The sequence below is a fragment of the Capricornis sumatraensis genome, chromosome 17 (assembly GCF_032405125.1).
Source record: "Capricornis sumatraensis isolate serow.1 chromosome 17, serow.2, whole genome shotgun sequence".
NCBI lineage: Eukaryota > Metazoa > Chordata > Mammalia > Artiodactyla > Bovidae > Capricornis > Capricornis sumatraensis.
In genome coordinates, this window is record NC_091085.1 from 60074764 (window position 1) to 60101768 (window position 27005).

The window sequence follows — 27005 nt, forward strand, 5'->3', positions numbered from 1 at the left end:
ACAATGATGGCTTTGTCGACAGATTGCAACAGCCCAACAAACCCTGCACGCCCCTCCTCATTTCCATCTCTGGTCCCCAGGACTTGGAGACACCAGGCTAAAAAGAGGGAAGAAAGTTACTCTCAGACACTAACAGCGTGTGACGCAACAGAGGCAGGCCAGCTGCCATTCAGCGATGACACATCACCCAGGCTGGCCGTTCTGCAGTCGTGGGGCTCCTACTGCTCCTGGGACATAGCTGAGTCTCACATACTTATGCGCTTCCAGTGATCCTGGCCAACAGAGAACAAGGGCTGAAGCGTCAAGCTTGTTTACAGTGCTGCTGGGTCACTGTTCCAGGCCATTAGCGGGGCAGCTTGCTCGGGATCGCTTTTGTGTTCAGTCTGGACTATGCTGTTATTTCTCTCTTGGTTTGCCTTAGCCAAGGAAACTCACTTGCCCTTAGATGGACACTGCTGCAAGGACTCTGGCTTCCCAAGTGGCACTAGCGGTAAAGAACCTGCCTGCCAGTGCAGGAGATGTAAGAGACACGAGTTTGATCCCTGGGTAGGGAAGATCCCCTGGAGAAGGAGACGGCAACCCACCCCTGTATTCTTGCCTGGAGAACCCCATGGACAGAGGAGCCTGGCAGGCTACAGTCCAAGGGGTCGCAAAGAGTCAGACACGACTGAAGCGACTTAGCACTCAGAGCATTAGCACACTCAAGACCTCAGCTACAGCCACTGAGCCGAGGTGGCTGCTCCCAGCTTTCCAGAAGCCTGAAAGCTGCCACCCTCTAGGGCGGAAACCAGAAAAGATTCTCTCTGCAGGTAAGAGCCAGGGGGTGAGAGAGACCAGAAGATGACACCCCTATTTCTCACACCCCGCCTAGCCCTGCTCACTTAATCCATACTTCACCAATCACCTCAAACGACCACAAACACACCCATGGCTCCAGGGAGCCAGCAATTGGCAGGAAAACAGAGATAAGCAAACAAACTTATCGGGCAAAAAAGCAGCTGGCTACATACAGGCTGGCCAGCTCGACTGTAATCAGTAGGTCTCTGACTGGCCGCTGTGGGAAGCATCTGAAGGCCATGCCCACCAGGTAAGTTTCCTCAGCACCACCTGCCTGCCGGCTCGCAGGTACTGTGCTGGGACATCGTCAAGGACAAGGCAGGGGCTGAGCTGATAGCGGGGTTCTCTGCTTTTCTGAGAGCTTTTTTCCCAGGGAACAAAGTCTTCTGCCAAGGTTTCTTGTGGGGGAAAAAAAAATCATGAAATTCAAAACTAAGAGGAATTGAAAACTGGTCCAGTCACTAGGGAGCCAGGCTGGGAGAGAGCCGGGAGGCAAGGGGAGGCTCTGCTGGGCTAGGAGATGGGGGTCACAGTGAGGAGCTCTGGGCTAGAAGGCAGCCAGTGAAGCTGGATGCCCCATGGGCAGGCGAGCCTTGCCACTGGGCTTAGGGAGTTGTAACAACCTCATCCAGCATTTAAAACATCACCCAAGTCCTCTGCCTTATATCAGACCCCCCGCCACACACTCTTGCCACCAGTGTGGGTGGGCAGACAGACAGAACCACAGAAACCCCGCAGTGGATCAGGCTGACGAGTAAGGCTGCCAAAGAGCCAGAGATCAGCACCTCTGGACTTGATGGGATGGAAAGTACTTAAACTTTTCCAGAGAGTTGAGTGAGCTCTTCTTTCCATGTACCAAGTCACACCGGCATCTGTTCTGTGACTCGCAGGGACATGCATCCACGTGGCTCCGGGCTCAGGTGAGCGTGCCCCAGCTGGGCGGGCCCACAGCTGGAACCACCAGCTTTCCTGAAGCTCAATGCTCTCTCCCTGCCTCTGGAACAACAGAAGGCCGAGGGGAGGCATCCTCCTGCTGGCAGGAGTGAGGAGCCTTGGCCTTGGGGTGGGGACGTGCGAGCTCGGCCTGGGTCCAGGCATGCAGGCAGGCACGCTGCGGGGTGTGTCAGACACCCTCCGGTGTCCCCTGCCCCTCTGCAGGCTGGCAGTGCAGCCAGCCTTCCTCTCTCCGGCCTGAGGCGCAGAGCAAAGGCTGCTCTTGGGCTGCAACCTGCTCACCTCCAACCTCCACACACACCTCAGCCGAGCGGGCAGGGGCGGGGGACAGGCCAGGCCGGGGAACCCTGACCCTTTTCTTCAAGGGTCCTGCTGAAAGGTTCTCAAGGAGAGTTCTTCCTGTGAGGAAGGAGGAGGAGGCAGAAGGATGTTTTCAGAGAAAGTAGGGATAAGAGAAATGGAAGAGGGGCTCAGGAACACAAAAATCATGTGAAATGGTCTCAAGGTCCACCAGAGAGGGATTTCATAAGTGATGGTACGTCCACACAATGAAGTACTACTCAGCCACTAGAAAAATACTGCAGATGAGTATTTGGGAAAGGCATTCATGATCTATTAAATACAAAAACAAAACACACTTACTCCACCCGAAAAATAAAAACCGCACAAGGTCTGAGAGAATAAACACCAGGGATACGATGGTGGTTATCTGTGGGTATTGAGTTTGGGGATTTTTTCCCTGGAAGGGGGCCCAGAAATACAGTCAAAATCCAAAAAGTAAGGTCCTAAGCTTAGAAGAGTAATACCCCCAACTTCTCAGTAAGCATGCTTGCCATCGCTCTGAGAAGTACAAACTCTATTTCAATCTGGCTCAGGAGCAAAGTCTTGGCCTTTAAGAACCATAAAGCTACTTGCCAACACCTCTGTAGATCAGATCAAATACGGACAGAAACTTCAAGAGGTGGAAAGCCTCAGATCGTGTGGAAGGTGGCTGTGCGAGAACATTGTGTGTGTGTGTGTGTGTGCTGCATGAGAACATGTGTGTGTGTGTGTGTGTGTGCTGCACGAGAACATGTGTGTGTGTGTGTGTGTGTGTGTGTGTGCTGGGGGAAGGGTTCAAAGCAAGCACATCCCTTCCTTTAACTACCTCAAACACACACACACACACACACACACACACAGGTAGTTAACTGCAAAGCACAGCCAGAGGCCTGTAACACAACGTCCAATGTGCAGGTTAGAAACTTTGAACAAGGGCCAAGTGAGAGGCCTCTTCTGTCTAACTTCAAGCTATAATTTTGTTTCAGCGACAACCAAATCAACTGTCTGGAGTTAAGTGAAATGATTACCCCTTTCCTCCACCCTGGAATCACCCCATGAAAACAGCCCTGCCTCAGGCAGGTCTGGTGGTGAAGTTAAGGGATAACAGTTAGAAATGGAATGTAAAATGATGAGTAACCCACTGTCCAAGAACTTCACATGGAGAAGTGAAATGAAGTCAACTCTCCACCCCCAAATCATGATCATTTAAAATAACTGCCCTGGTTCCTCATAACTCTACGAGTAACTGTCTACCAGGACACACACACCTCTAGGGTTTACCAGGACAGTCTTGGATTTTGTTTTCATAAGATGATGGTTCTGACTGTATGAACGGAAACATTTCATGAAGGCACACCTAAGGGTGAGAACACCTTACAAGATATCCCCTGTGCCAGGGCTGCCCTTGTGGCAAAGAGCACCACACACTCCTTCCTCCCTTAGGCCAAGACTCAGTTCTCAACGAGATCCAACCGTGGGACTTCCCAGGCGGTCCGGTGGTTAAGACTCCGCACTTTCAATGCAAGGGGGGTGGGTTCGATCCCTGGTTGAAGAACTAAGATCCCACATACCATGTGGCGCAGCCAAAACAGATTTTGAGAATAAATTAAAAAATAAAAAGAAAGGCCAACAGATAAACAGATGCAACCGAGATTAAACTCATTTCCCTAGAATTCCTAATACTTGAACTCAGACCCAAGGTAGAAATGGAAATGTAGAGTTCACATGCAAATTCAGATTTCTTCCAGTTTTCAAATATGCCAGACCTTGTAACACTGAGCTCAGTTTCCCAAATAGCTAGAGTCACCTGGAGCTGGGTGATGGCTGCCCCCCTGTAGAGCCGGCAGGTACCCACCAATTCACCACAGACACCGCCCCCGCCGCCCCGCTGCTCTTCCATCAGGCAGGCCTGGTCAACTGCAGTTTACAGTTGCAGGGTTCTCATAATAAGTGCGTGCTTGTCTGTAACCATGACTCCATCAGAAGCCAGAAAATAAAAGACGGCAAACGTCCTCTTCGCCTTACCGATGACCCTCACTTTTATCTCCTGACCCTTGTGGGCATTTGACTTTGTGACCCCCTGACCCAGACAATGTTAAAAGGAAGAAAGGCCTTAACAGGATAACCTTAGGGTGATTTGTGGAGCTTTGAGGTAACCTGGAGAGCCGAATTCCTGAGTCGATTTTAATCTAGGGGAAATGCTCAGGGTAGGTCACCTTCCCAAGCAGTCTCTCATTTACTGTACACAGAAGAGATGGAAGACAGAGACTCTTGGAACTCCTAGACACTGACATATTTAGCATTTAAGATCTCAAAGAAGACTCCCTAAAGATAATGTTGAAAACCTGAATGGTTTGGGTTTTCTGTCGGTGGTGTTTTTTATTGGAGAATAACTGCTTTACAATATTGTGCTGGCCTCTGCCACACATCAGCATGGGTCAGCCACAAGTGTACACATGTCCCCTCCCTGCTGGACCCCCCATCTCCCTCCCCAGCCACCCCTCTAGGGTTGTCACAGAGCACCGGGTGGAGCTCCCGGCGTCACAGACGGTAGCGTGCGTGCTTCCGTGCCACTCTCTCAATTTGCGCCACCACTCCTTCCCCCGCTGCGCCCACAGGTCTGTGCTCTATGTCTGTGTCCACTGCTGCCCTGCAAATAGGTTCATCAGTGCCATCTTTCTAGGTTCCATATCCACGCGTTAATGTCCAGTATCTGTCCTTCTTTTCTGACTTACTTCACTTTGTATAATAGGCTCTCAATGGAATACTATTCAGCTACAAAAAGAAGAATGCATCCGGGTCAGTCCTAATGACGTGGTTTTTTTAATATAACAGCTTTATTGAGACATGATTTACACACCAAAAAATTCACCTTTGAAAAGTGTTCACTGGTTTCTAGTATAGTCACAATACTATAAGACATGCCCATCATCCTGGAAGATTCCTGCTTTTCCCCAGTATCCCCTTTCAACCTCCCTCACAGGCAAGTACTGAGCTGATTTTTTTTCCACTGCAGATTAGCTCGGCCTTTTCTAGAACTTCACATAAATGGACTCAATATCTAATCTCTTGAGTAAGACTTGCGTCACTCGACGTAATGTTTCTGACACATACCAGAAGCTTGTTCCTTTTTATTGCTCAATACAATTTACTCCTAAGGCTGTACCTCTCAAATACACAAGGTCCATGGAAGAAAAATAAGATTGGTAATAAGAAAAAGATTGGTCATTCTAGTCTAACCCCCACGTCCCCTCTCACTTTTTTCCTTCCTTTACAATTAAAGACATCCTGACTTACAGGGCTAAGTGACATGCTACCAACCAGCGGCACCACGTCTAGTGGTATTTGATCCATCATCTTCCCACCATGTTCACTGCGGTTCCTAGTTTCCCCTTGTAAGGAAGTCCCTAGCTGAATCTGAAAGAGAACTTTACTACAGAAAATGGAATATCAACATCCAAGTAACGAAGCTACCAGGCTTCCCCAAAAAATACGCCTGTCAATGAACGGATAAACAAAATGTGGTGCAATGACACAACAGAATACTGTCCAGGAATCAAAAGGAACAAAATATGGATGTGCACCATAAGCACAGATGAACCTCGCCAACCTCATGCCAAGTGAAAAAAGCCAGACACAAAAGGCCACATCCAGTATGATTCCATTTATATGAAACGTCCAGAAAAGGCACAGACAAGCAGATTACAGACACAGAAAGCAGATTAACGGTTGTCTGGGACGAAGGCAGGACCTGGGATTAAACATAAGAGAGCATGAGGGGTCTTAGTAGGGTGACGGAATGTTCTAAAGCTGGATTCCAATTATGGCTACACAACAGAAAGGAAATCAATGACCGCACACGTACAACAACCGCATCTTAAGGTACATGAATCCCATCTTGATAAAGTTGTTAACACCAACGATAACATAAACTCGTCTGCACAAGTGGAAGGAAGTCCTGCTCCAAGGCAGAGAAAGATCTGTTTAATAATGTGAAGAACAACAACAACAAAATAATAATCATTTAAAGAACAGAGGAGCCTGGGTAAAAGGCCCCACTACTCAGCTAGAAAATCGCTGTTTCAAACAGCAAGCTAATATAATCATGAACTGTTTTAAGAACTCATTGAAAGGGTTTCATTCTAATAAATAAGACGGATTTATAAATTCACTTTCCCTAGAAAGCATAATGTCTAGCTCTCTGGGCTGCTCCCAGAAGATGAGGCAGTCCATTTGCAAACGGGCCAGAGATCACCTGAGCACAAGAAGTGGTTCTTTAGGTTGTTTTTTAAAAGCCAGAATATTGGGGAAATATCTGGAAACTAGTTTAATTCTCCTACTTTCTACCGAAGCAGCTGTTTTTTGTTTGATGACTGTCTGTCCCGTGGTGATGGAGCACAAGAGGCCATCGTCTTCCCGGATGGCCTGTGCCCACAAGCCACAGAAGGAAGGAGTGGTAACTAGCTTTCAGAACAGGCCCTCCTACGCACACAGTAGTCCTCAACAGTGAAGAAGAGCGAACTAAGTCCCCGCGGGTCCCCTCTCCAGTGCTGTTCCCACCAGCAGCCTGGTTCTCCCTGACATCCCTTTCTGAGCTTTTACTTCCTGGCCTCACTCTTCACTGTTCTTCAACTGGATTCTTCTTTGTTTTCTTTTCTTTTGAATTTTTACACTATCACTTCTGAGACTCAAAAACTATCGACAAGGAATTCTGTTTCTGGAATTACTCCTCCAGATCTTGGACGTCCTTCTAGAGCTACCAAATAACCCTTTCTGCCCTGCCTCCTTCTAGAAGGCCTTTCTGATGGTGCAATCCAACCCCAAACACACTAGGGATGCTCAATTTGGAGATGTTTCCTCGTAGGGCATTCGAGACCAGGTAGTACTCTTCTACCACAACCAAACCCAAGGGAGTAAAAATATCGTTCGGGATATGAGAGTATCTGTTTCACAGAAAACAAAAACCACTGCCATCCCAAATATAAGCTCAAAATGCCAAAACCTCGGATGGCCAACTGGTCCCTTACGAGGCACAAGAGAGGTTAGGGAGATGAGATGGCGCAGCCAGGACAGAAGAAAGAATCTCGGTACTCTGGTGACAGTGAGGACCTCCCTGGACTGCAGAGCCCCCAGCACTGAACAGCCCCTTCTTAGGGAGCTGCCCCAACCGTAGCCCATGCAGCCAAGTCAAGCGCACAGCGCAGGTCCTCGACACAGCTCACATTAGTCACACAGCTGACGGGCTCCCTGGCTTCCTCGCTTCAGTCACAGCCCCCACGGCTGAGACCAAAACCCTCAGGGCCACTGCTGATTCTTTGCTTACACCCCCACATCCCTTCCACTGGCAAGCCCAAACCCGCCTGCATCCATGCACGTCTCACCACCTCCCGGCCACCATTCTGGTATCAGTTCCCCCACCCCTCCTGTCCCTTGGTCCCCACTGCGCAGACTCAACAAGCTGGCTCCCCAAAGCAATGAACGGAATACCCCAACCTCCAACCTCCCAACCAAACCCATCTTCCCCTCTCCTCCCCCACACTCGCCATGCCCTCAACCTGCTGGCCACCCTGGGCTTCCCAGCCCCGGAATGTGCCTGATCCTTCCACCTTGGGCCTCTGCCTCGGGCTCGTCCACCGCCTGGAATGACTGCCCTCGGCTGGCTCCCACTCACCACTCAGGTTTCAGCTCAACCTGAAATGTCAGCCCCTCAGAAGACTTCTCCAACCCGCTGAGATACAGTGTCTGCCTACCCTCCCCCACCCGCTATCACTTTCCATCTTCTGGTGTGGTTGATGTTCTTTGCGGCAGGAGCAATATAAATCTGATTTGCTTACTGATTCCCTCAACTGACTATAGACTCCATGACTTTACAATACCTGTAAGTCAGGCCATTGTGCCAGACGCCTCAAACACTCACATAGCTGTGCGCCACCTACATCTCAATAAAACTCCAACAACAAAAAGAATGCGCACACCATGTCTTGTTTACTGCTGCATTCCCAAGGGCGAGAACAGGGCCTGGCACTCATCAGAGGCCTGATTAATACTTTTGAAAGGAAAGGGCATCACTGGACACTCTGGGGCTAGACGCATGCTCTGGGGTCCCTGAGATTCTGATCAGAGAGGGCGGGGCCTGCTGGCCTCCCTCTCCAACACTTACACTGGAGACGTCAGGCTAATTCAATTAGACACCTGGCATAGAGCACTGATGGTAACAGGAAGCTCTGAGCAGGTCTGTGTGCGAAACTCAGCCACCCCCGAGCTCCTGTCAGGCAGACGCAGAAAGCCCCATAGGCAGGGGCTTTGAAGCAGAGGACAGTAGAGGCAGGTGAGAGCGCCAGCTGGCAGCAGCAGAAGTAAGATCCCAAAGCAAAGCAGGGTCTGAGAGAGGAGCTGAGTCACTTAAGGGGGTGAGCCTTAAGGAAAGGGCAAGCTCCCCCTGCTGAGGGCCCACCACAGCCCTGGACCCCTCCAGAATCCAGAGGTCTGGCAGTCCTGGGAATCCTGGAGGTTCATGAACACACTTCCTGATCCCCGCAGTAAACCCCCATTGCAAGGGCCAGCTTGAGAGGGGCCCTGATTCCCGCGGCCAAAAGGGCTCTGCCTAAAACTCAAGCCCTGTGGCCCAGAATTCTAACCACAGACAGAATTCCAACAAGATAGAAAATATCACCTAAGATATCTGCTGTCTGAACTGCACATATTAGACCCAAGAAGTAACTCAATTATGGGCAATAGGCGCTCACACTCTGAATTTTTCATCAGCCGTATATGAATCCTTAAAGACATGTGCTGTTAACTTTCTACAATACCCTTATTCTAGGAACTGTGCTGGGGCAACAGAATAAGACCACTTTACAGACTTCCTTCTTTAATGAGGGCCCTCCTATCATTAGATCGCCTGAAGCAGTCACTTCACTAATACACTTTGCACAGTTTGACACAACGGCAGAGTGGAATGCTCAGCTCTTCTGCGGGGAAGGAGCCTGAAGAAAGACTTTTAGACCTGGGTTATGGGCTTAAACTGGAGAAACTGTTGAGGACATCCCCAGGTGGCAGAGTGGTTAGGAACTCACCTGCCAATGCAGGGGACATGGGTTCAATCCCTGCTCTGGGAAGATTCCACATGCTGTGGAACAACGAAGTCTGTGGGCCACAACTACTGAAGCCCGCCCACCTAGAGCCCGTGCTCCACAACAAGAGAAGCCTCTGCAATGAGAAGCCCATGAAGACTAGAGAAGGCGCATGCAAAGTAACGAAGACCCAGTGCAGCCAAAAATAAAATTAATTAATTAAAAACAAACAATCATTGAAACCAGTCTGTATTAGTTTCGAACTGCTGCTATAACAAATGACCACAAAATTAGTGGCTTAGAACAACGCAAAGGTACTGTCTCACAGCTCTGGAGAATTGGGGCTAAAAGCAAGATATCCGCAGCTCTGGCTTCCAGGACTCCAGGGGAGAATCTGGTTCCTCGCCTTTTCTAGCTCCTAGAGGCTGCCTGTGTTCCTTAGCTCACGGCCCCTCCCTCCATCTTCAAAGTCAGCGACTTCAGGCCAGCTCCTTCTCCTGCTAGTTCCCTCTTCTGCTTTCCTCTTCTTCTTTTAAGGACTCTTGTGACTACACTGGGCCCACCCAGGCAATCCAAAATAATCTCTCCATTTTAGAGGCAGCTGATTAGCAACCCTACTTCCTCTCTGCCATGTGAACTACCGCATTCTCAGGTCCCAGGAATGAGCACGTGGATATCCTGGGGCACCACTCATCTGCCTCCCATCTCAGGTTGTGCGGGCCCCCCCATACAAACACCACGCCATTGTCCCACTCCACACCAGCACCCCTAGACAAGAGTTCCACGGAGGGGGTTTCTTTTTGGGCAGCTGAAGAGAAACAAGGTCCACCAGAGGAGAGTTTATGATGTTGGCCACTAGGCCCCTGAGTTTCCCTGTTCAATTCCATATATTTATCTTAACCGCCTAGTATATTCCAGACACTGTGAAACTCCATGAGAAAGTCAAAGGTGAAGAGAGCAGGAGAATCATGTCTATGTAAATAAAGATATGAGGCACAATCAATAAGGTAGTGGATTTGCCTGGCATCAAGGGGTTCACTCCCTTTGAGAGGGACCACCGGGCCACGGGCACTTGAGCTAAGGCTTGAGGGAAGGGCAGGATTTCACCAGTGGGGAAGGGCAGCACGAGGAAGGGCATGGGGTGGCCTAAAGGCACTTGTTTTCCCCATGTTGGCCCCCCTCTGCCAATCCTACAGGAACTAGCACTTCTACCCTCCCTCTTACAGAGCTGCACGCTTCTGTGAGCCGAGGAGGAGGAGACTTTTCAGCTCCAGAGACACCACCCTGGATAAGCTGCCTCACCTCCCAGCAACAAGGCAAATTAATTTTGTGCCTTTTTTTGTTTGTTTGTTTGAAAAATACAAATTTCAGCAGCACCTGCCTGAGAGGGCTACTGTGACTTAGGATAACCTAGAGACTCTAGGACACAGCAGTTGCTCAGTTAGTGTGCATTTCCTTCCCTCTAGCAATGACTTCCCTCCATCCTTGCTTCCACCCCCTTTCCCCAGGCTCTTCCCAATCTGATCACCCTTCTTCGCCCTTCCATCAGGATGGCAATCAGCCAGCCAGCCTTTACATAAACAGGAAATTTGTCCTGACTACTAATGAGAAGAGACAGGTAAAAGGAATTCTTGGACTTCCTGGGAAGGTGAATCGTAATTTCTGACAGGTAACACAGGGAAGGGGAGATATGTATGAGACCCTGATGACACGGGAAACTGTCCACACTGATCCCAGTTATGCAAACAGACACACACTCTTCTGGCTTCGGGACCATCCTCACTGCTGCTCTTAGACCTGGTTCATGTTGTTTATCACAGCCCCTGCTAACTGTTCTACAACTGCCTGTTTATCTGTCCTCCACTCCAAATCTGTGAGCTCCTGGAGGACAGAGACTATTCTTTCTCATCTCTGGAGTCCTCACTCCAACCCAGCACGGCCCTTTAATAGACGCTATATAATGATTCAAGGCCAAAGAAAGCCCAAGAGGAGAGAAACTGCTTCTCTTAGGCATGGCTGCGGAAGAGTAAAACCAGTTTAGTCATCTGTGTGAATGGTCCTCATTTACAACTAGTTACCATGCCCAAGACTAGAAAGTTCTTCCTTGGAAAACTTAACATTTAGAGGACAATTGCTTTAAACCTTGAATCCTTGGCTGTCAGGAACAGTGGGTAACTATACGTATGTATAGTCAATCCTAAAGGAAATTAGTACTGAATATTCATTGGAAGGACTGATGCTGAAGCTCCAACACTTCAGCCACCTGATGTAAAGAACTGACTTATTGGAAAAGACCCTGATGCTGGGAAAGACTGAAAGCACAAGGAGAAGGGGACAACAGAGGATGAGATGGTTGGATGGCATCACTGACTCGATGGACATGAGTTTGAGCAAACTCTGGGAGTTGGTGATGGCCTGGTGTACTGCAGTCCATGGAGCTGCAAAGAGTTAGACGCAACTGAGCGGCTGAACTGAACTGATACATACATATGCAGGGCTACAGTTTAGAAACTTGTATCTTACAGATCCAAATTCAAAGGTTTCCTTGATTATCTGCTGGAGCAGAGATCCACTGTCCAGGGACTTCCCTGGGGGTCCAGCAGCTAATACGCCACACTCCCAATGCAGGGGGCCCAGGTTAGATCCCTGGTCAGGGAATTAGATCCCACATGATCTAGCAACTAAGAGTTCATATGTTGCAACTAAGAGCCCGTGTAGCCAAAATAAATTTTTAAAAAGAAAGAAAAATAATTTTAAAAAAAGAAAGAAATCTACTGTCCAGAAAGCTACTGTTTATCTCTAAATACATAAAAGAATTGTCTCTCCCCTCACCCCACAGATATTCACCCCAAAGGTCCCTAATAAAGTTACATAAAAAGGTAGAGAAGTGAAACCAAAACCAAGCCCAGAAAGCTATCTACTAGATGTGTTCAGAATCTGCGTGGGTGACTTACATGTGTGACATTCCTCACAATGTTAAGAGGGAAAGAACCATGAACTATCTTCTAGAGGACATAGCTCCACTGTGGGGCTTCAGAGAGGATGGACAAGCCAAGAATGCATCCATTTAGCATCTGTCAAGCAGGCATTTAAAAGCCACCCGGTCAGATATGTTATTTCCCTTAGTTTATGGATGAGAAACTTGGGCTCCTAAAAAATGTCAGCTGACTGATGATGCAGAAGGGATTCAGCCCATTAAACCTCCTGTTGCTTCTTATTTGCCAGGTACTAGACCCATTCGTGGGGTTTCCCCGATGGCTCAGCGGTAAAAATCCGCCTGCAATGCAGGAGACACAAGAGACGTGGGTTCAGTCCCTGGGCCAGGAAGATCCCATGGAGGAGGAAATGGCAACCCACTCCAGTACTCTTGCCGGGAAAATCCCATAGACCGAGGACCCTGGCAGGCTACATTCCATGGGGCCGCAAAGAATCGGACACAACTGAGAAGGTAGGCAGACCCATTTATAGACATTATCTCAGTTAATCCTCACTTCCATCCTGCAGGGACACCGTACTCTCCGCACGTCCCCAGTGGTGGACAGGAAGCTTTAGAGAAGGCAAGCCATGAATTTCTAAGCTCTGCCTGGGGGAGAGGCAACTTCTTCCTCTTCAAACATCCCAAAAACTGACCTCACACTGTAGGACCAAATCAAGACATTTCACTACAGGGGGCTTTTCTCAGCATCATGGTGTGGGAAGGACGTGGATTTTACGGCCAGCTACAGGAAGCTGGAATCCGTCCACAATGTTACCTGTCCAGGTGGACCACGGGGCACCCCACACTTTCCCCAGCCAAGGTCAGTCTTGCCAAAGACCCTTCAGCAGTTCACGACTTTGCAAGTTCAGGGACAGATCATATCAGAGTCCCTAGCCCACTTCACACGACTGGGGAAAAAACAACCACGACTTCCCCTGCCCTTAGTTCCTCCCCCAAAGAGCTGCTGAACCTCATCTGGAAACAGCTGGGAGGCAGCAGTTAACAGGAAACCAAACCCAGAAAAAAAAAAAAAGGCACAGAGTGTACCAGGGAGAGTTAGGTGGCTAGAACGAAGAGGCCGGGGGACAGACAGGAAGCTGAAGTCAGAAAGAGCCCAGGCCAGAAACAGACAGAAGAGGAGGAGGCCCAGCGGCCAGGAGAGGGGGAAAACCTGGAAAACGGGGGTGAAGACGCAACATGGCCCTGAAAGGGGAGTAAGGCCACCTCTGGGGTTGTTTTCTTTCCTCCCTGCCCCCAATATCGCAACCCTCCTTCTCTGAAAGCCAGTGAGCAGGCTTCACAGGATAGCTGAGGTCAGAAACATTTGTTCTCATGCTGCTTTCTGGGCCAGAGGCTGTGGCTCAGATAACTGGTTTTGAGTCCTTCTCCTGTCAATCTGTACCCATGTTGCACGCTGCCAACTGAATTCTGGGGCCACCCAGATTAGCCTCGAGCAGAGAGGGACACAAAGAGCATCTTCATGAGAAATTCCTAGGCGGATGCCCACTGGGGGACCCGCAGTGGCAGGAGGCTCAGTACAGGGAACGACAGCAAAGCCGGACGGAGAACCAGCAGGGCTGGAGGTCTCGAAGAACAAGGTGAGCCTCCAACCAGACTAAGCGTGCATTCCGCAACCAAGAAAGCTAAATGAGCAACGGCTGGCTGCCAAAATATTTTAGAAAGAAGTGGAAAAAAAAATACCATTACTAAAATTCTTTGGTGTCATTTAATAATACGCCTTCAGGTTATTCAAACTGAGGGCAGAGGGCAGACTGGTTTATTTACCCTTTAGCAGAACTTAGGTGAGCACTTCGGCCCATGCCTCCTGCCACTCCATCGCCCATTCTCTCTTTGTATGCGGAGAAGTTGATATTAAAATAAAGGCGAGGATTAAGTTTGCTTAATAGAACACATTCCTATCTTTCACCTCCAGGTTTGTTTGAAAGCTCTCTCTTTCTCACTGCACCGTATGCTACAGTCGAGTTGAGTTTGATTCCAACGAAGTGCTCAAAATTTGAGACCGAGTCAGCAGGGCTAACCCTGCAGGAGGAAATGGCAACCCGCTCCCATATTCTTGCCTGGAAAATCCCACGGACAGAGGATCCTGGCGGGTTACAGTCCATGGGGTCGCCAAGAGTCAGACACGAGTGAGCAAGCACGCATGCACGAAGCAGGGCTAAAAGCGGGCAGAGGGCTGAGACCTCAATACCATTTGGGTTAAAAAAAAAAATCTTCACAGGCTCGGTGCCAGCTCAAACTGGCAAGACCAGAGAATCAGAGCAGAGCCTAACCAATGTGCCACGCAAAGGGGGTGGGAGGAGAGCTCTGGGTAACGTACTGCAGCCATGTGGCAAACAAACCGTCAGGGAGCCTTCAAGAGAGGAAATGGGGGCGGGCAGAGTGGGGGTGCATTTCAGGAGCATAACAAAGGAACAAGTTGACTAATCATTTATTCCAGAGGGGGAAAATGCCATTGGGAGCTATGTATATCTACCGTTTCAGCTTCAGGTAAATGTATAACTTGGGTATATTGGGGGCTCACTGCTTTCCAAAAAAAACGGTGGGGGGGTGGAGGGAAACGTTCGTATTCCTCGTGATACTGTTTCTGGAGTCTCCAAGGAAACTCTGTCTGCGCTGCCTGCAGCAGACACCTAAGACAGCCCCAGCCAGTCCAGTTACTAATGCAGTAATCTCCACTCTGCCGAGATCCTATCGTGAGCTTTGTGCAGGGCTGGGCTGCTCCGCACTGCAGCTCCTCCAAAGAAGTTCTGTTCCCGAGGCAGAAGTTATCTGAAGCAAATACCTGACAAACACCGAGCAAGGGAGAGTGGAAGGGCATTTTAAGCCGTGAGGTTAAACCCAGGCATTTCTATGACTTGGGGAGAAAAAGAGATCTCCGCCTAGAGCCGGAGCCATAGGTGAGGATGGTGTCTGGGATGCCTGCCCTAAACATCTCCAAATAATGTTTCAGGGCCAGCCCAAGGAGCCTCCAACTTGCCAGGGGGACAGCCTCCACCACCAAGGGCTAGGGCTTCAAGTCTTCCTAGGAGGCACTCAGGGCCCCTCCCATGTGTAGGTAGGGGGAGGGCTTCCCAATCAAGAGGGCGTGAGGGAACCCAGCCTCCCTCACGATAAGAAAACTAGCTCACACTTCGGGAGCAACTAAATATGTGCCAGGCACTGAAATACGCACTTTACCTATCTCATTCCATCCCCACAGCAGCCAACAGAGGCAGGTAATACTGTCACCGTCTCTTTATAAAAGAGGAAACGGGCTTGCAGATTTTACACAATCAGTAAACCAGCGCTTAACCACCCTGGCTGGACAGGTGGTCCCAACCACTATTCCCTATTGCCAGAAACACACAAAGCTTTGGGGGGAAGGGTGGATAAAGTCGAGTAACAGCCTGTACAGGAGGTACAGCCTGTATTTACACCTTTTTCTAGTCTGAAATCAGTGGCCTCGGGACATTGGGCGCGGGGGTGCCTAGCTGGGGAACGTGAAGCCGGAAGAACTTAAGCCCTTGCAGACAGGGAAGAGGCCAGGACCTCCACCCCTCTCGTTTCCACTCGGGACCCCAGACCCATAAACCCGCTGGATGGGGGAAGACCCAAAGAGAATGCCTGAAGCTAAGAGGTCCCCCGGCGGCAGCCCTCCACGCTTGTTTTGTCAAAGGAGCCCCGCTCAAGAGGTGGGGCCGGCCGGGTTCCTACCTGTAGGCCAGGGTCATGCACTCGAAGAGCTTGGTGAGCGAGGCGTCGATGGACAGGTGGCAGGAGCTGGTCTTGCCGAAGCTGTAGGTCTGGCACGTCTGCTTGTTGACCGTGTCGAAATCGTAGCCCTTCTTGGGCGGGTGCTCCCGGTGCGGCGACGACACCATGAAGTGGCCGCTGTGAATGATCTGCTGGCGGCGCGGAGGCTCCTCGCGGCCCGACCCGGCCTTGGGCGGCGGTAGAGCGGCGCTCGCCTGGCCCCTGGCCGGGGTGGCTGCGCCGGAGGCGGGCGGCGGGGACGGTTCATCCGTGTCAGAGTCGTCGTCGTCCTCGGGCACCTGGGGCTTCAGCAGGACGGCGCGGCCCCGACTGCGGGGCCGGCTCTGGGAGCACATGAAGACGTCGGCGGCCATCGGGGAGGCCCGGCCGGGGGCATCCCCCGGGGCGCCGGGAGACGCAGGGCAGCGAGCTAGACAGGGCGCCGGCCCGGGCCGGCCCGCGCGCCGACTGTCCGCGAGCGCGCGGCGGGGAGGGAGGGGGAGGGCGCGGGCCGACAGGGCCGCCTCGGCGCCGGCCCCGGGGTGACGTCACTGGCGCGTCTCGGCCAATCGGGAGCCCGCGTCGGCCTCTTAAAGGCGCAGGGGTCCTTTCCGTAGCTGGGCGGACAAAAAAAGAGGGGGAGGAAGAGCCGGAGGCCACGCCTCCAGGCCCCGCCCCTCGCCATCCCTTTCCCTTCGGGGTGCTGCGGGACATGGTGGCCAGGTGGTGTCACTTGCCAGTGTCTTGGCCTAGGAGAGGCGTTGGCCAAGCAGGTCGTGCAGATCCCGCCTCACATTCCGGGGAATGGCTCTGCCGCCTCGCCGCGGCCGGACGGGCCCTCCACGTGGTGGGTGGAGGTGGCGCTCCTTCCCCCTCCCAGGCCCCGCTTTCTCCTGCAGGGCCTGCAACTGTGTCCTAATGGCTCTTCAGAGATATTGCTGGGCCCTGAGGGTTTCGTCCCCATTTTATTGATGAGAAGACAGAGTCGCTGAATACCAAAGGGATTTTCTAACGCGAAAGCAAGATCACTAACACTTCTCACCTCCGCAGAGGTAAAAACTAGCTCTTTACTTAAGGCAATTTCCCAGGACATCGCAATCTGTCAGTGGCAGAGCCAGCCACCAGCTCCTTTAACTACAACTCAAAATACTGTCATTATTATTAAGATCTTAAACTTGCAAGGCAAATCAGCCCCTAAACCCTTCCAAAAGGGGAAATTCTGAGCCATAATTTTCTTCTCTGTCAAATGGGGATTCCTATGCCTCAGAAAGTTGTGACAATTAAAAAATGACTATAAAGTGCTTTGGACAGTGCCAAGCAAAGAATGAGCACTAAATAAACAAGACTACAGACTGAAGGGACTGAACCAGCCGGACCAAAGGCATCTAGAATTTGCCAATACTCAACCACTTTTGACTATAGAAACAACGATTTCATATGGCCCAACATGATAGTTGACATGTATAGAAAGCTGTCAAGGGGCTCAAAGCCAGCTGGCAGGGGCCATGTAGGGAGGGCAGGGCAACTAGAGGGCCAGTGGGGCCCCTGGGGCAGGCGCTCCCATCCTGGTCTCTGTAGGGCCTCCAGGGTCCTCTACAGCTGCTCCTGTGCTCTGCTTTGAAGCCAGTTTCATTTCCAGATTTGGGTGGGGTCTCAGCTTGTTACCACACCTTCCTCCTGATGAGGGAGCATGTTGGGAGTGAAAGGGACAAATGGCCCTTATCAAAGCAACTGTGTAAACTCCATCCCTGGACGTCTTCAAGGAGGGAAAGGCCAGACTGACCGGCAGCTGGTGTGAGTTTGAAGTCTCCTCCCTTGCCCAAACTACCACTCCCAACTCTGGTTGCAAACATCCTAAACACTTACATGCCCAGCCTCTTTTGATATGGCAATTCCACTTCTATAATTTTATCTTAAAGTCTTTTCTGCGTCATTTGTAAAGAGTGGACATTATAAACAACGTGATGTCTAATGAGAGGGCATACATTGAATATACTATAGTCCCTAATATAATGAAAGACTACATTTTAAATGATACAAATGTATATTTATTGACATTGGAAGATATCATATGTTGTTGGGTGGAAAGACAATTTTTAAAAAGTTATCAAGGAGTGGGAGGTGGGAGGGAGGTTTAAGAGGGAGGGGACATATACCTATGGATGATTCATGTTGATGTTTGGCAGAAACCAACACAAAATTGTAAAGCAATTATCCTCCAATTAAACATAAATAAATTTTAAAAAATTTATTAGCGGAATTCTCTGGTGGTTCAGTGGTGGGGAGGACTCCAAACTTTCACTCCAAGAGGCAGGGGTTCAATCCCTGGTTGGGGAACTAAGAACCTACAAGCCACATCGGCACAGCCAAAAAAAGAAAAGTTATCAGTAGTTTGGTGTCAATTTTTTAAAATTCATATATTTATGTATATATGTCAGAAGTGCACCATAATGTTAACACTGGTTATCTCTGGGTGGGGCAACTATTTTCTAATTCCCAAAAGAGACAATTATTACTTGTATACTTTTTTTCTCTGCAGTGTACTCTTTGGTTTCTTAACACAAAAGGTATCTATGTGAAAGGATATATATATTTTTTTTATATATAGTTTTTTTTATGTTGACCATCTTTTAAAAGTCTTGATTGAATGTGTTACAATATTGCTTCTGTTGTTTATGTTCTGATTTTTTGGCCATGAGGCATGTGAGATCTTAGCTCCCCAACCAGGGTTTAAACCCTACACTCCCGGCACTGGAAATGAAGTCTTAACCACTGGACTGCCAGGGAAGTCTCTACTTTAAAAAAAAAATTTTTTTTAAGGCCCTGCCATGTGGCGTGCAGGATCTTATTAATTGTTCCCTGACCAGGGACTGAACCCACGCTCCCTTCAGTGGAAGCACAGAGTCTTAACCACTGGATCGCCAGGGAGGTCCCAAGGATATATACTTTAAAAAACAAAAGCAAACAAACTAAAAACAAACCCCATCAATTTCCTGAGAGGAGGTACAGTCTTAAGGCTGAAGTTGAAAACTGGCAACCTATAGGCCTTACTCGGTACACAAACATGCTTTGTTTAATCCTCCCCATAATTTCCTAAAGATCACATTAGAAAAGAAGCAGAACTTGAGGAAAAGCAGTTTAAAATGCAGTTAAAAGCAGAGGACCACCAAGAGTGAGAGCTGCAGGTTGCTCCAAGCTCCCAATCATTGGCTAGAAAAAAGTCTCAAGGGCAGTTTTTGGGAAAATGTGGAAATATTTGCCAAGCATCTAGGCTGACGACTGCCCCCTCCCTCCTACTGAGTAGTGGACATCAACAGCAAGCGCACAGGGGGACACGCAGGGCAGTGTCCCAGGGGAGCCAGCAACTCTAGGAAGGACAAAGAGCTTCCACACCCAGCAAGCCACAAGAACACACAATCTCATAGGATAACCATCTTCTACCAGAACCTCATAGGATAACCATCTTCAACCAAAAATAAGAAGCAGCATTCCATGGTAATCAAATCAGCAAACAGGCAGATAAGAATTCCCAAATACAGGGAATTCCCTGGCAGTCAGTGGTCAGGTCTCCACACTTTCACTGCAGAGGTCTCGGATTCAATCCCCAGTAAGGGAAACAAGATCCCACAAGCCTTGCAGCACAGCCAAAAAAAAAAAAAAAAAAAAACAACTCAAATACGAAATGTTACAGACCAGCAAAGCTCAGCAAACAATTAAGGAAAGTCAGCAGTCTGGAAGAAAGCTACCTGAGAACTAAAAAGTCAAAGGGAAACGTTAACAGAACAAACATAAGACTTTAAAAAATAAATAGCCCTGGAAAGAATACAGAAGATTCTGAACACATTGAGCAACAACCAAGATGCAAAAGAAGGAAACAGAGGTCCTGGGGAAAAAATATGAATATAAAATTATGATTTCGTAGAAAAGTTGAATAGCAAAATGACTGTCTGGAAAACACAGTTGTAAACCGAACGACTAATCTGAGAATTTATTCCCAAAGACTGCCAAAAGGACAAAGGGAAATTAAGTGACATGGAGGATTCTTCCAGCGAAAGGTCCAGCACCTGCCTGATAGTTCCAGAAAGGAAGAAGAAGAAAGGAAAAGAGAGAGAAACAATTGGAGAGAGGAAATAATTAAAGCAGCAGTAAAAGAAAATTTCCCAGTGCTAAAGAAGCAGACATTCCATATGGGTCAAACAGGCTGACGGTGCTGTGATAAACCACACCCCAAATCGCAAAGGCTTAAAACCACAAAGGTGTGCTTCTACTGAAAGCTACCTGTCTATTGACTACACATCCATTACAGGCTGACAGTGTGCTCTGCTGGTCAGAGTTGCTCCCAGACTCGAGCCACAGAGCAGCCACTATGGCAAATGCTGCCCAGAAGGGATGTGTACTTGCAACTCACCAGCCAGAACTAATCACATGGCCCCACCCAAGCACAAGTGAATTAGGAAGTACAACACGATCATAAGACCAGAAACCAGCCAGTCAGAAATATGTGGTGAACAGCACTGGTGACCAAATGAGCACCAACACACACACACACCAACTGAAAACAGACACACACTGGTGACCACTGATGACTATAGCTCCGGATTTCAAAGGTTTCCCAAAATGCAATACTATAGATGGCTTTTGGAAGCATTATGCTGAGTCAGAGAAGTTGGACTTTAAAAGCCATATATTGTTTGATTTGATTTATATGACATCTGGGAAAAGGCAAGATGATAGGAACAGAAACCAGATTAGAGCTTGCCAAGAGTTAGAGGGTCAGGGACTAACTACAAAGAGGAACAGGGGAGCTATCTGGAGTGATGAAAATATCTCTTGATTATGGGTAGTGGTTACATGACTGTGTAAGTTTCTCAAAATCCACAGAAGGCTTCCCTGGTGCTCCAGTGGTAAGAATCTGCCTTTGCTGAGCAAGGGGGCACTGGTTTGATCCTGGGCTCAGGAAGATCCCATATACCATGAGGCAATTAAGCCCAAGTACCCCAACTACAGATGACACCACCCTCATGGCAGAAAGCAAAGAACTAAAGGGCCTCTTGATGAAAGTGAAAGAGGAGAGTGAAAAAGCTGGCTTAAAACTCAGCATTCAAAAAACTAAGATCATGGCATCCAGTCCCATCACTTCTTGGCAAATAGATGGGGAAAGAATGTAAACAGTGACAGACTTTATTTTTGGGGACTCCAAAATCATTGCAGATGGTGACTGCAGCCATGAAATTAAAAGACGCTTACTCCTTGGAAGAAAAGCTATGACCAACCTAGACAGCATATTAAAAAGCAGAGACATTACTTTGCCAACAAAGGTCCATCTGGTCAAAGCTATGATCTTTCCAGTAGTCATATATGGATGTAAGACTTGGACCATAAAGAAAGCTGAGTGCCGAAGAATTGATGCTTTTGAACTGTGGTGTTGGAGAAGACTCTTGAGAGTCCCTTGCACTGCAAGAATATCCAATCAGTCAATCCTATAGGAAATTAGTCCTGAATATATTCATTGGAAGGACTGATGCTGAAGCTGAAACTCCAATACTTTGGCCACCTGATTCGAAGAACTGACTCATTGAAATAGACCCTGATGCTAGGAATGACTGAAGGTGGGAAGAGAAGGGGATGACAAAGGATGAGATGGTTGGATGGCATCACCGACTTGATGGACATGAGTTTGAGCAAGCTCCAGGAGTTAGTGATGGACAGGGAAGCCTGGTGTGCTGCAGTCCATGGGGTCACAAAGAACTGGACACGACTAAGCAACTCAACTGAACTGAACCACAACTACTGAAGTCCTCACGCCCAAGAGCCCATGCTTTGCAATAAGTCAAGCCATGGCAATGAGAAGCCTGGGCACCGCAACTACAGAAAGACCAAAAAGCAACGAAGACCCAGCACAGCCAAAAATAAATAAATAAATATTTATTTTAAAAAAATCAATATAGATGTACAGAGTCGGACACGACTGAAGCGACCTGGCAGCAGCACCAGCATAGATGTATACCTAAAAAGGGTGAGTTTCACTTTGTGTAAATTATACCTCAAATCTTGGAGGATACAGGTTAAATGTCCTTTTCCAGCGTAGGCTATGTTTGAAAGAATTACTAGGGGTTATTCTCCAGCAAAAGAAAAATTAAATTCAAGTAAGAGAAAGATGGGCTTCCCAGGTGGTGCTAGTGGTAAAGAACCCACCTGCCAATGCAAGAGACATAAGAGATGCTGTTCGATCCCTGGGTCAGGAAGATCCCCTGGAGGAGGGTGTGGCAACCCACTCCAGTATTCATGCCTAGAGAATCCCATAGACAGAGGAGCCTGGTGGGCTATACAGTCCATAGCGTCCCAAAGAGTCGGGCACAACTGAAGCAACTTAGCACAGTGCAGAAAAGAAAGATATGAGGCACAAGAAACAGCTTAGAGCCAACAAATGAAATCAAACTTAAAACTGAATTTTGAAAGTATGATTTTTGAAGATTTTTATAAACATAAAATATAAAATTTTGAAAGTTAAACCATGTTAAATAGCTTATGAAAAACTCTCTGCCAGCCTCTCACTCCCTGCATGCCTCCATGCCTACTGCCTCTGATTCTGGAGCTTCTCTGGTCCAGTTTCTGATTTAATTTCTCCAACTGCTAAATTTCCTGTTTGCAGCAGAAGGGAGAGAGGGGCAGTCAGCAGAGATTATGCAGGATGGGGGTGTGTGCAGAATTCAGGGGTGTAGAGGTCCAACGATCTCATATATAGACTTTTTAAACCAAACCCCATTTTCTTTTCTTATTAAAATACCTGCCTACGGGTCTGATCATACTTTTTTTTTTATTAAAAAATGGATTTATTTTATTTTTGTTTGCACTGGGTGTTTGAAGCTGTGTGCAGCCTTCCTCTAGTTGTGGGGAGCGGGGGCTACATGGACTTCTGGTTGCAGCGGCTTCTCTTGTGCACTGGCTCACTCGATCCATGGCAGCGGGATCTTCCTGGACCAGGGATCAAGCCTGTGTCCCCTGCATTGGCAGGCGGATTCTTCCTGCCCGGCCCCCACCTCGCCCCTGCCTCCCAAGGAATTCTTAGCCAGTGGGCCACCCGGGAAGAGCTCTCTTGTCTACTTTGTATATGGTGGTTTGAGGCTTCAGATGTTGCCTTATTTCACTAAATACAGCTTTTCTGCTTCTGTGTCTTGTACTTGGGGTAAAAAGGATGAACATGCCTTTACCACAGTAAAAACTAATATCTAAACAAGTTTTTTTTTTACTTACTTGCTAACATTGAAAAAATTATGACATTTCGTATAAACGCGAGGGTGTTAGAATCTTCCTGAACTATCAGAAGATCTAGCAATACTGGGCTCTTACTAGTTCCATATGGGAGAAGCTGGAGCTGAGGAGGGACAATACCCTTTAGACCCAGCCTGGCTCTCCAGTTTTCCACAGTCCCCACCACCCCCTACTGTTCGCAGTGTGCTCTGTTAATTCCATGACCTGCCTGGTTCCAGCAGACATTCGAGTTTGAAGTCTCTGCTCCGCTAAACCTCATTAGTGGTCGTGTGTCTCTCAGTGGTACCGGTGAGGTGGAAATCTTTTCTGTGTAGATATGGGAGAAAGACAGTCACAGGATAAAGTGAAGGTTAGAAAAGGAGGAAGGCCCTAGGGATCTAACTGAGGAAGGGGAGAAAATTAAGAAGGTGAGAGATCTCCGGCCACAAAACGTTCACAACCTGGGGATAATCAATACTTGCTTCTCTGGGTTGTTGTGAGGGCTGTCTGAGTTACTATATGGAAAGTGCTTCAAGAGTGCCTCGCACATAGTATGTGATGCATGGTTGGCTATTATTATTATTTTTGCTTTGTTGTGTTGGGGAATAACTTACCTAAAGTTCTCTCTTTTTAGTGTATTGTTTCACGATTTTGGACGAACATACTCCATCATGTAATCACCACCACAAGCAAATGTGGTGGGACTTCCCTGGCAGTCCAGGGGTTAAGATTCCATGCTTCCAATGCAGGGGGCACCCGTTCAATCCCTGGTTGGGGAACTAAGATCCCACATGCTGCTCAGCCAAACTAAAAAAAAATAAAAGATGTGGAATAGTCCCAACACTCTCTCACAACACAGATTCCTTCTCAACCTCTTGCAATCAATCCCTCTTTCCGCCCCAGCCCCTGGCAACCACTGATCTGCTTCGTGTTCCTATTGTTTTGCCCTTTCCAGAATGTCACATATTAATAAATGGAATCATTCAGTGAACAGCCTTGGGTCTGGCTTCTTTCGCTTAGCATGACGCATCTGAGAGGCTTCCTTATTGCCGAGGGTGTCTATAGTTCATTCCTCTTTTATTGCTGTGTTCATCTTATGACTGTACCACAATTTAGGGCCAATTTAGTTGTTTCCAGCTTTTGGTGATTACAGATAAGGCCACTATAGGGTAAGTTCAGGCTTAACCATATAAAGATCTGCCAAACTATTTTCCAAATGACTATTTGTTTTGCCTTCCCACCTGCAGTGGAGGAGGGCTGTGTTGCTCTGCATCTTCACTAGCACTTGGTATTCTGGCCTTTTCATCTATTCTAGTGGGAATGCAATGGTATCTTACTGTGGTTTTGATTTGCATTTTCCTAGTAATTAATGATGTTCAGCATCTTTCATGTGCTCATTTGCCTCCCATATATTTTCTCTGATGAAACGTCTATGCAAATATTTGGCTAGTTCTTTTGGGGCGGGGGTGGGGGTGGGATTGCTTTATCACTGAATTTTGAGAGTTCTTCCTATATTCTAGATAGAAGTCCTTTATCAAGTAAGTGTTTTGCAAAGATCGTCTGCCCATCTTTTTTTTTTTTTCATTCTTTTAACAGTGTCTTTAGCAGAGCCTGATTTTTAAATATTCATGAAATCCAGTTTACCAATTATTTTTCCTATAGTTAGTGCTGTGATGTCACGTTTAAAAAATCATTGCCTAACCCAAGGTCACAAAGATCTTCTCCTGTGTTTCCCTAGAATCTTTAGAGTGACATTTTGGTCTGTGAGTCATTTGAAGTGAATTTTGTTATAAGATGTGAGGTAGGGGCTGAGGGTCATTCCTTTTTTCACACAGATGTCTAACTATTCCAATGTCCACTTTGAATATTTGCAATGATTATTATTTTTTTCTTTTTTCTTATTCTTGAATATTTGCAATGATTATTATTTTTTCCTTTTCTTTTTTTTTTTTTTTATGGCTGCACGGCATGCGTGATCTTAGTTCCCTGACCAAGGATCGAACCTGTGCCCACTGCAGTGGAAACGCAGAGCCCTAACCCCTGGACTGCCAGAAAATCCTCTGCAATGATTATTAACACTCTCAGGATTCCTGTTCTTGGGGTGGCGGGGTACCAAAGGGGCATCTCAGCCTCACACACATCCCTCAAACCTAACAGCTGGGGCCTGTGGCTGTTCTTTGCCAGCAGAGTAATTGGTTTCAGGTCGCTTTACCTCCTCTTTCTTCCTGAAATCTTTTGCATAAAACAAACCATGAAAGGGCAGGGGTGGCCTAGCGGTCTGGCAACGTCCCTTTGAAAATAAACAAGTGCAGAAACTGAAAGGCAGCGACCATCTCTGGGGACTACTTGGAGAAACAGTTTGGGGCCGGTGCATCCGCTGCGCGTGGCTCTCTGGCCCCTGGCAGGCAGCAGGTCGGATATAGTAAAGCCAAACAGGATCGTGATTGCTTCAGATGTCACCTCTGGCCAAGGAGACCCCCGTGTCTTTGCAGGGAGAGGCAGGCTGGTGGGGAGCTGCCAGAGTTCCATGGCTCAACAGCTCTGGGCAGTCTGCATAGCCAGCTTCACACCTCTAAGGGAAATTCAGGCACGGGGGAGGTGGAGTGGGGATGGGGGTGTGTGTGGATAGAGGGTGGAGAAATTGATGCCTGTGGGTTTGGGTTTTTTTAAGCTTTATTGAGGTGCAACCTACTTCTCATAAAATTCACCAATTTTAAGTTTGCAATTCAATGAACTTTAGTAAGTTTACTGTTGTTCTTGTTTAGTTGCTCAGTCGTGTCTGACTCTTTGCGGCCCCATGGACTGCAGCCCACCAGGCTCCTCTGTCCATGCAATTTCCCAGGCAAGAATACTGGATGGATTGCCATTTCCTTCTCCAAGGGATCTTCCGGACCCAGAGATGGAACCCACATCTCCTGGATTGGTAGGCGAATTCTTTACCACTGAGCAAGTGCCTGGGAAATCCCATGGACAGAGGAGCCTGGTGGGCTACAGTTCATAGGGCTGCAAAAGAGTTGGACATGGCTGAAGTGACTTTGCAACTTTAGCAACTAAACAACTAGTCAAATAAGTTCACACACAGTTGTATAATTATCCCCACAATCAGGTTGCCTCAAATCATTCCCTCCGACCTCCTTATGGTCAATCTTTTGCTCCCAGCCCTAGACAACTCAGTCTCTACCTTGTCTCCATACTTTTGCTTTTTCTAGAAATTTCTTCATATAAATGGGGCCATATCAGTCGTTAGTCACAGTGGTATGTCAAGCCAGAAACTAATGAGGAAGTCAGAGAGTCAGGACGGCAGGGACATCTGCGCTCATGGCTCTTCCTACCTGCTGTGCTACCTCGTGGGCACCACAGTATCTAACCTCAGTCTTCACATCTGTACAGTGGGGCTAATTGGTCCCCCTCTCATTGGAGCCAGGGTGAAATGAGGTCCAATATCTTGCATATTCATAATACTCCGTGGAGACTGGAAACAGACCAAACGCCCACCAGCAGAAGTGTGTCGTGACGCCAATGACATGCAATATGGATATATCTCACAAACATCTTACTGAGTGAAAGAAGCCAGACACAAAAGAGCACATTCTGTATGATTCTATGAATAGAAAGTTCAGAAAATGCTACATTTAGAAAACATCTGTGCAGAGAGACATCAGGATAGTAATTACCCTTCAGAGGGTAGTGACTGCAAGGGGTGGGCGGGGGGGCATCCAGAGAATAAGTAATATTCTGTTTCTTGATGCAGGTGCTGGTCTTGCATGTGTACTCAGTGAAAATTCATTGAGCAACACCCTTTCACATCAATGAAAAATTCAGGAGTCTTGCATGGTGTC

General features: G+C 48.1%; 1 protein-coding gene across 2 annotated transcripts in view; it reads right to left on the reverse strand.

Annotated features, from left to right (window-relative positions):
• Positions 1-16289, reverse strand: part of MLXIP (MLX interacting protein) — a 54164-nt gene extending 37875 nt beyond the window's left edge. For both annotated transcript variants that reach the window (XM_068989727.1, XM_068989726.1), the window contains exon 1: positions 15877-16289. In XM_068989727.1, coding sequence (XP_068845828.1) covers positions 15877-16289 — 413 coding nt within the window. The remainder of the gene's footprint in view (positions 1-15876) is intronic.
• Between the last annotated feature and the right edge of the window lie 10716 nt (positions 16290-27005).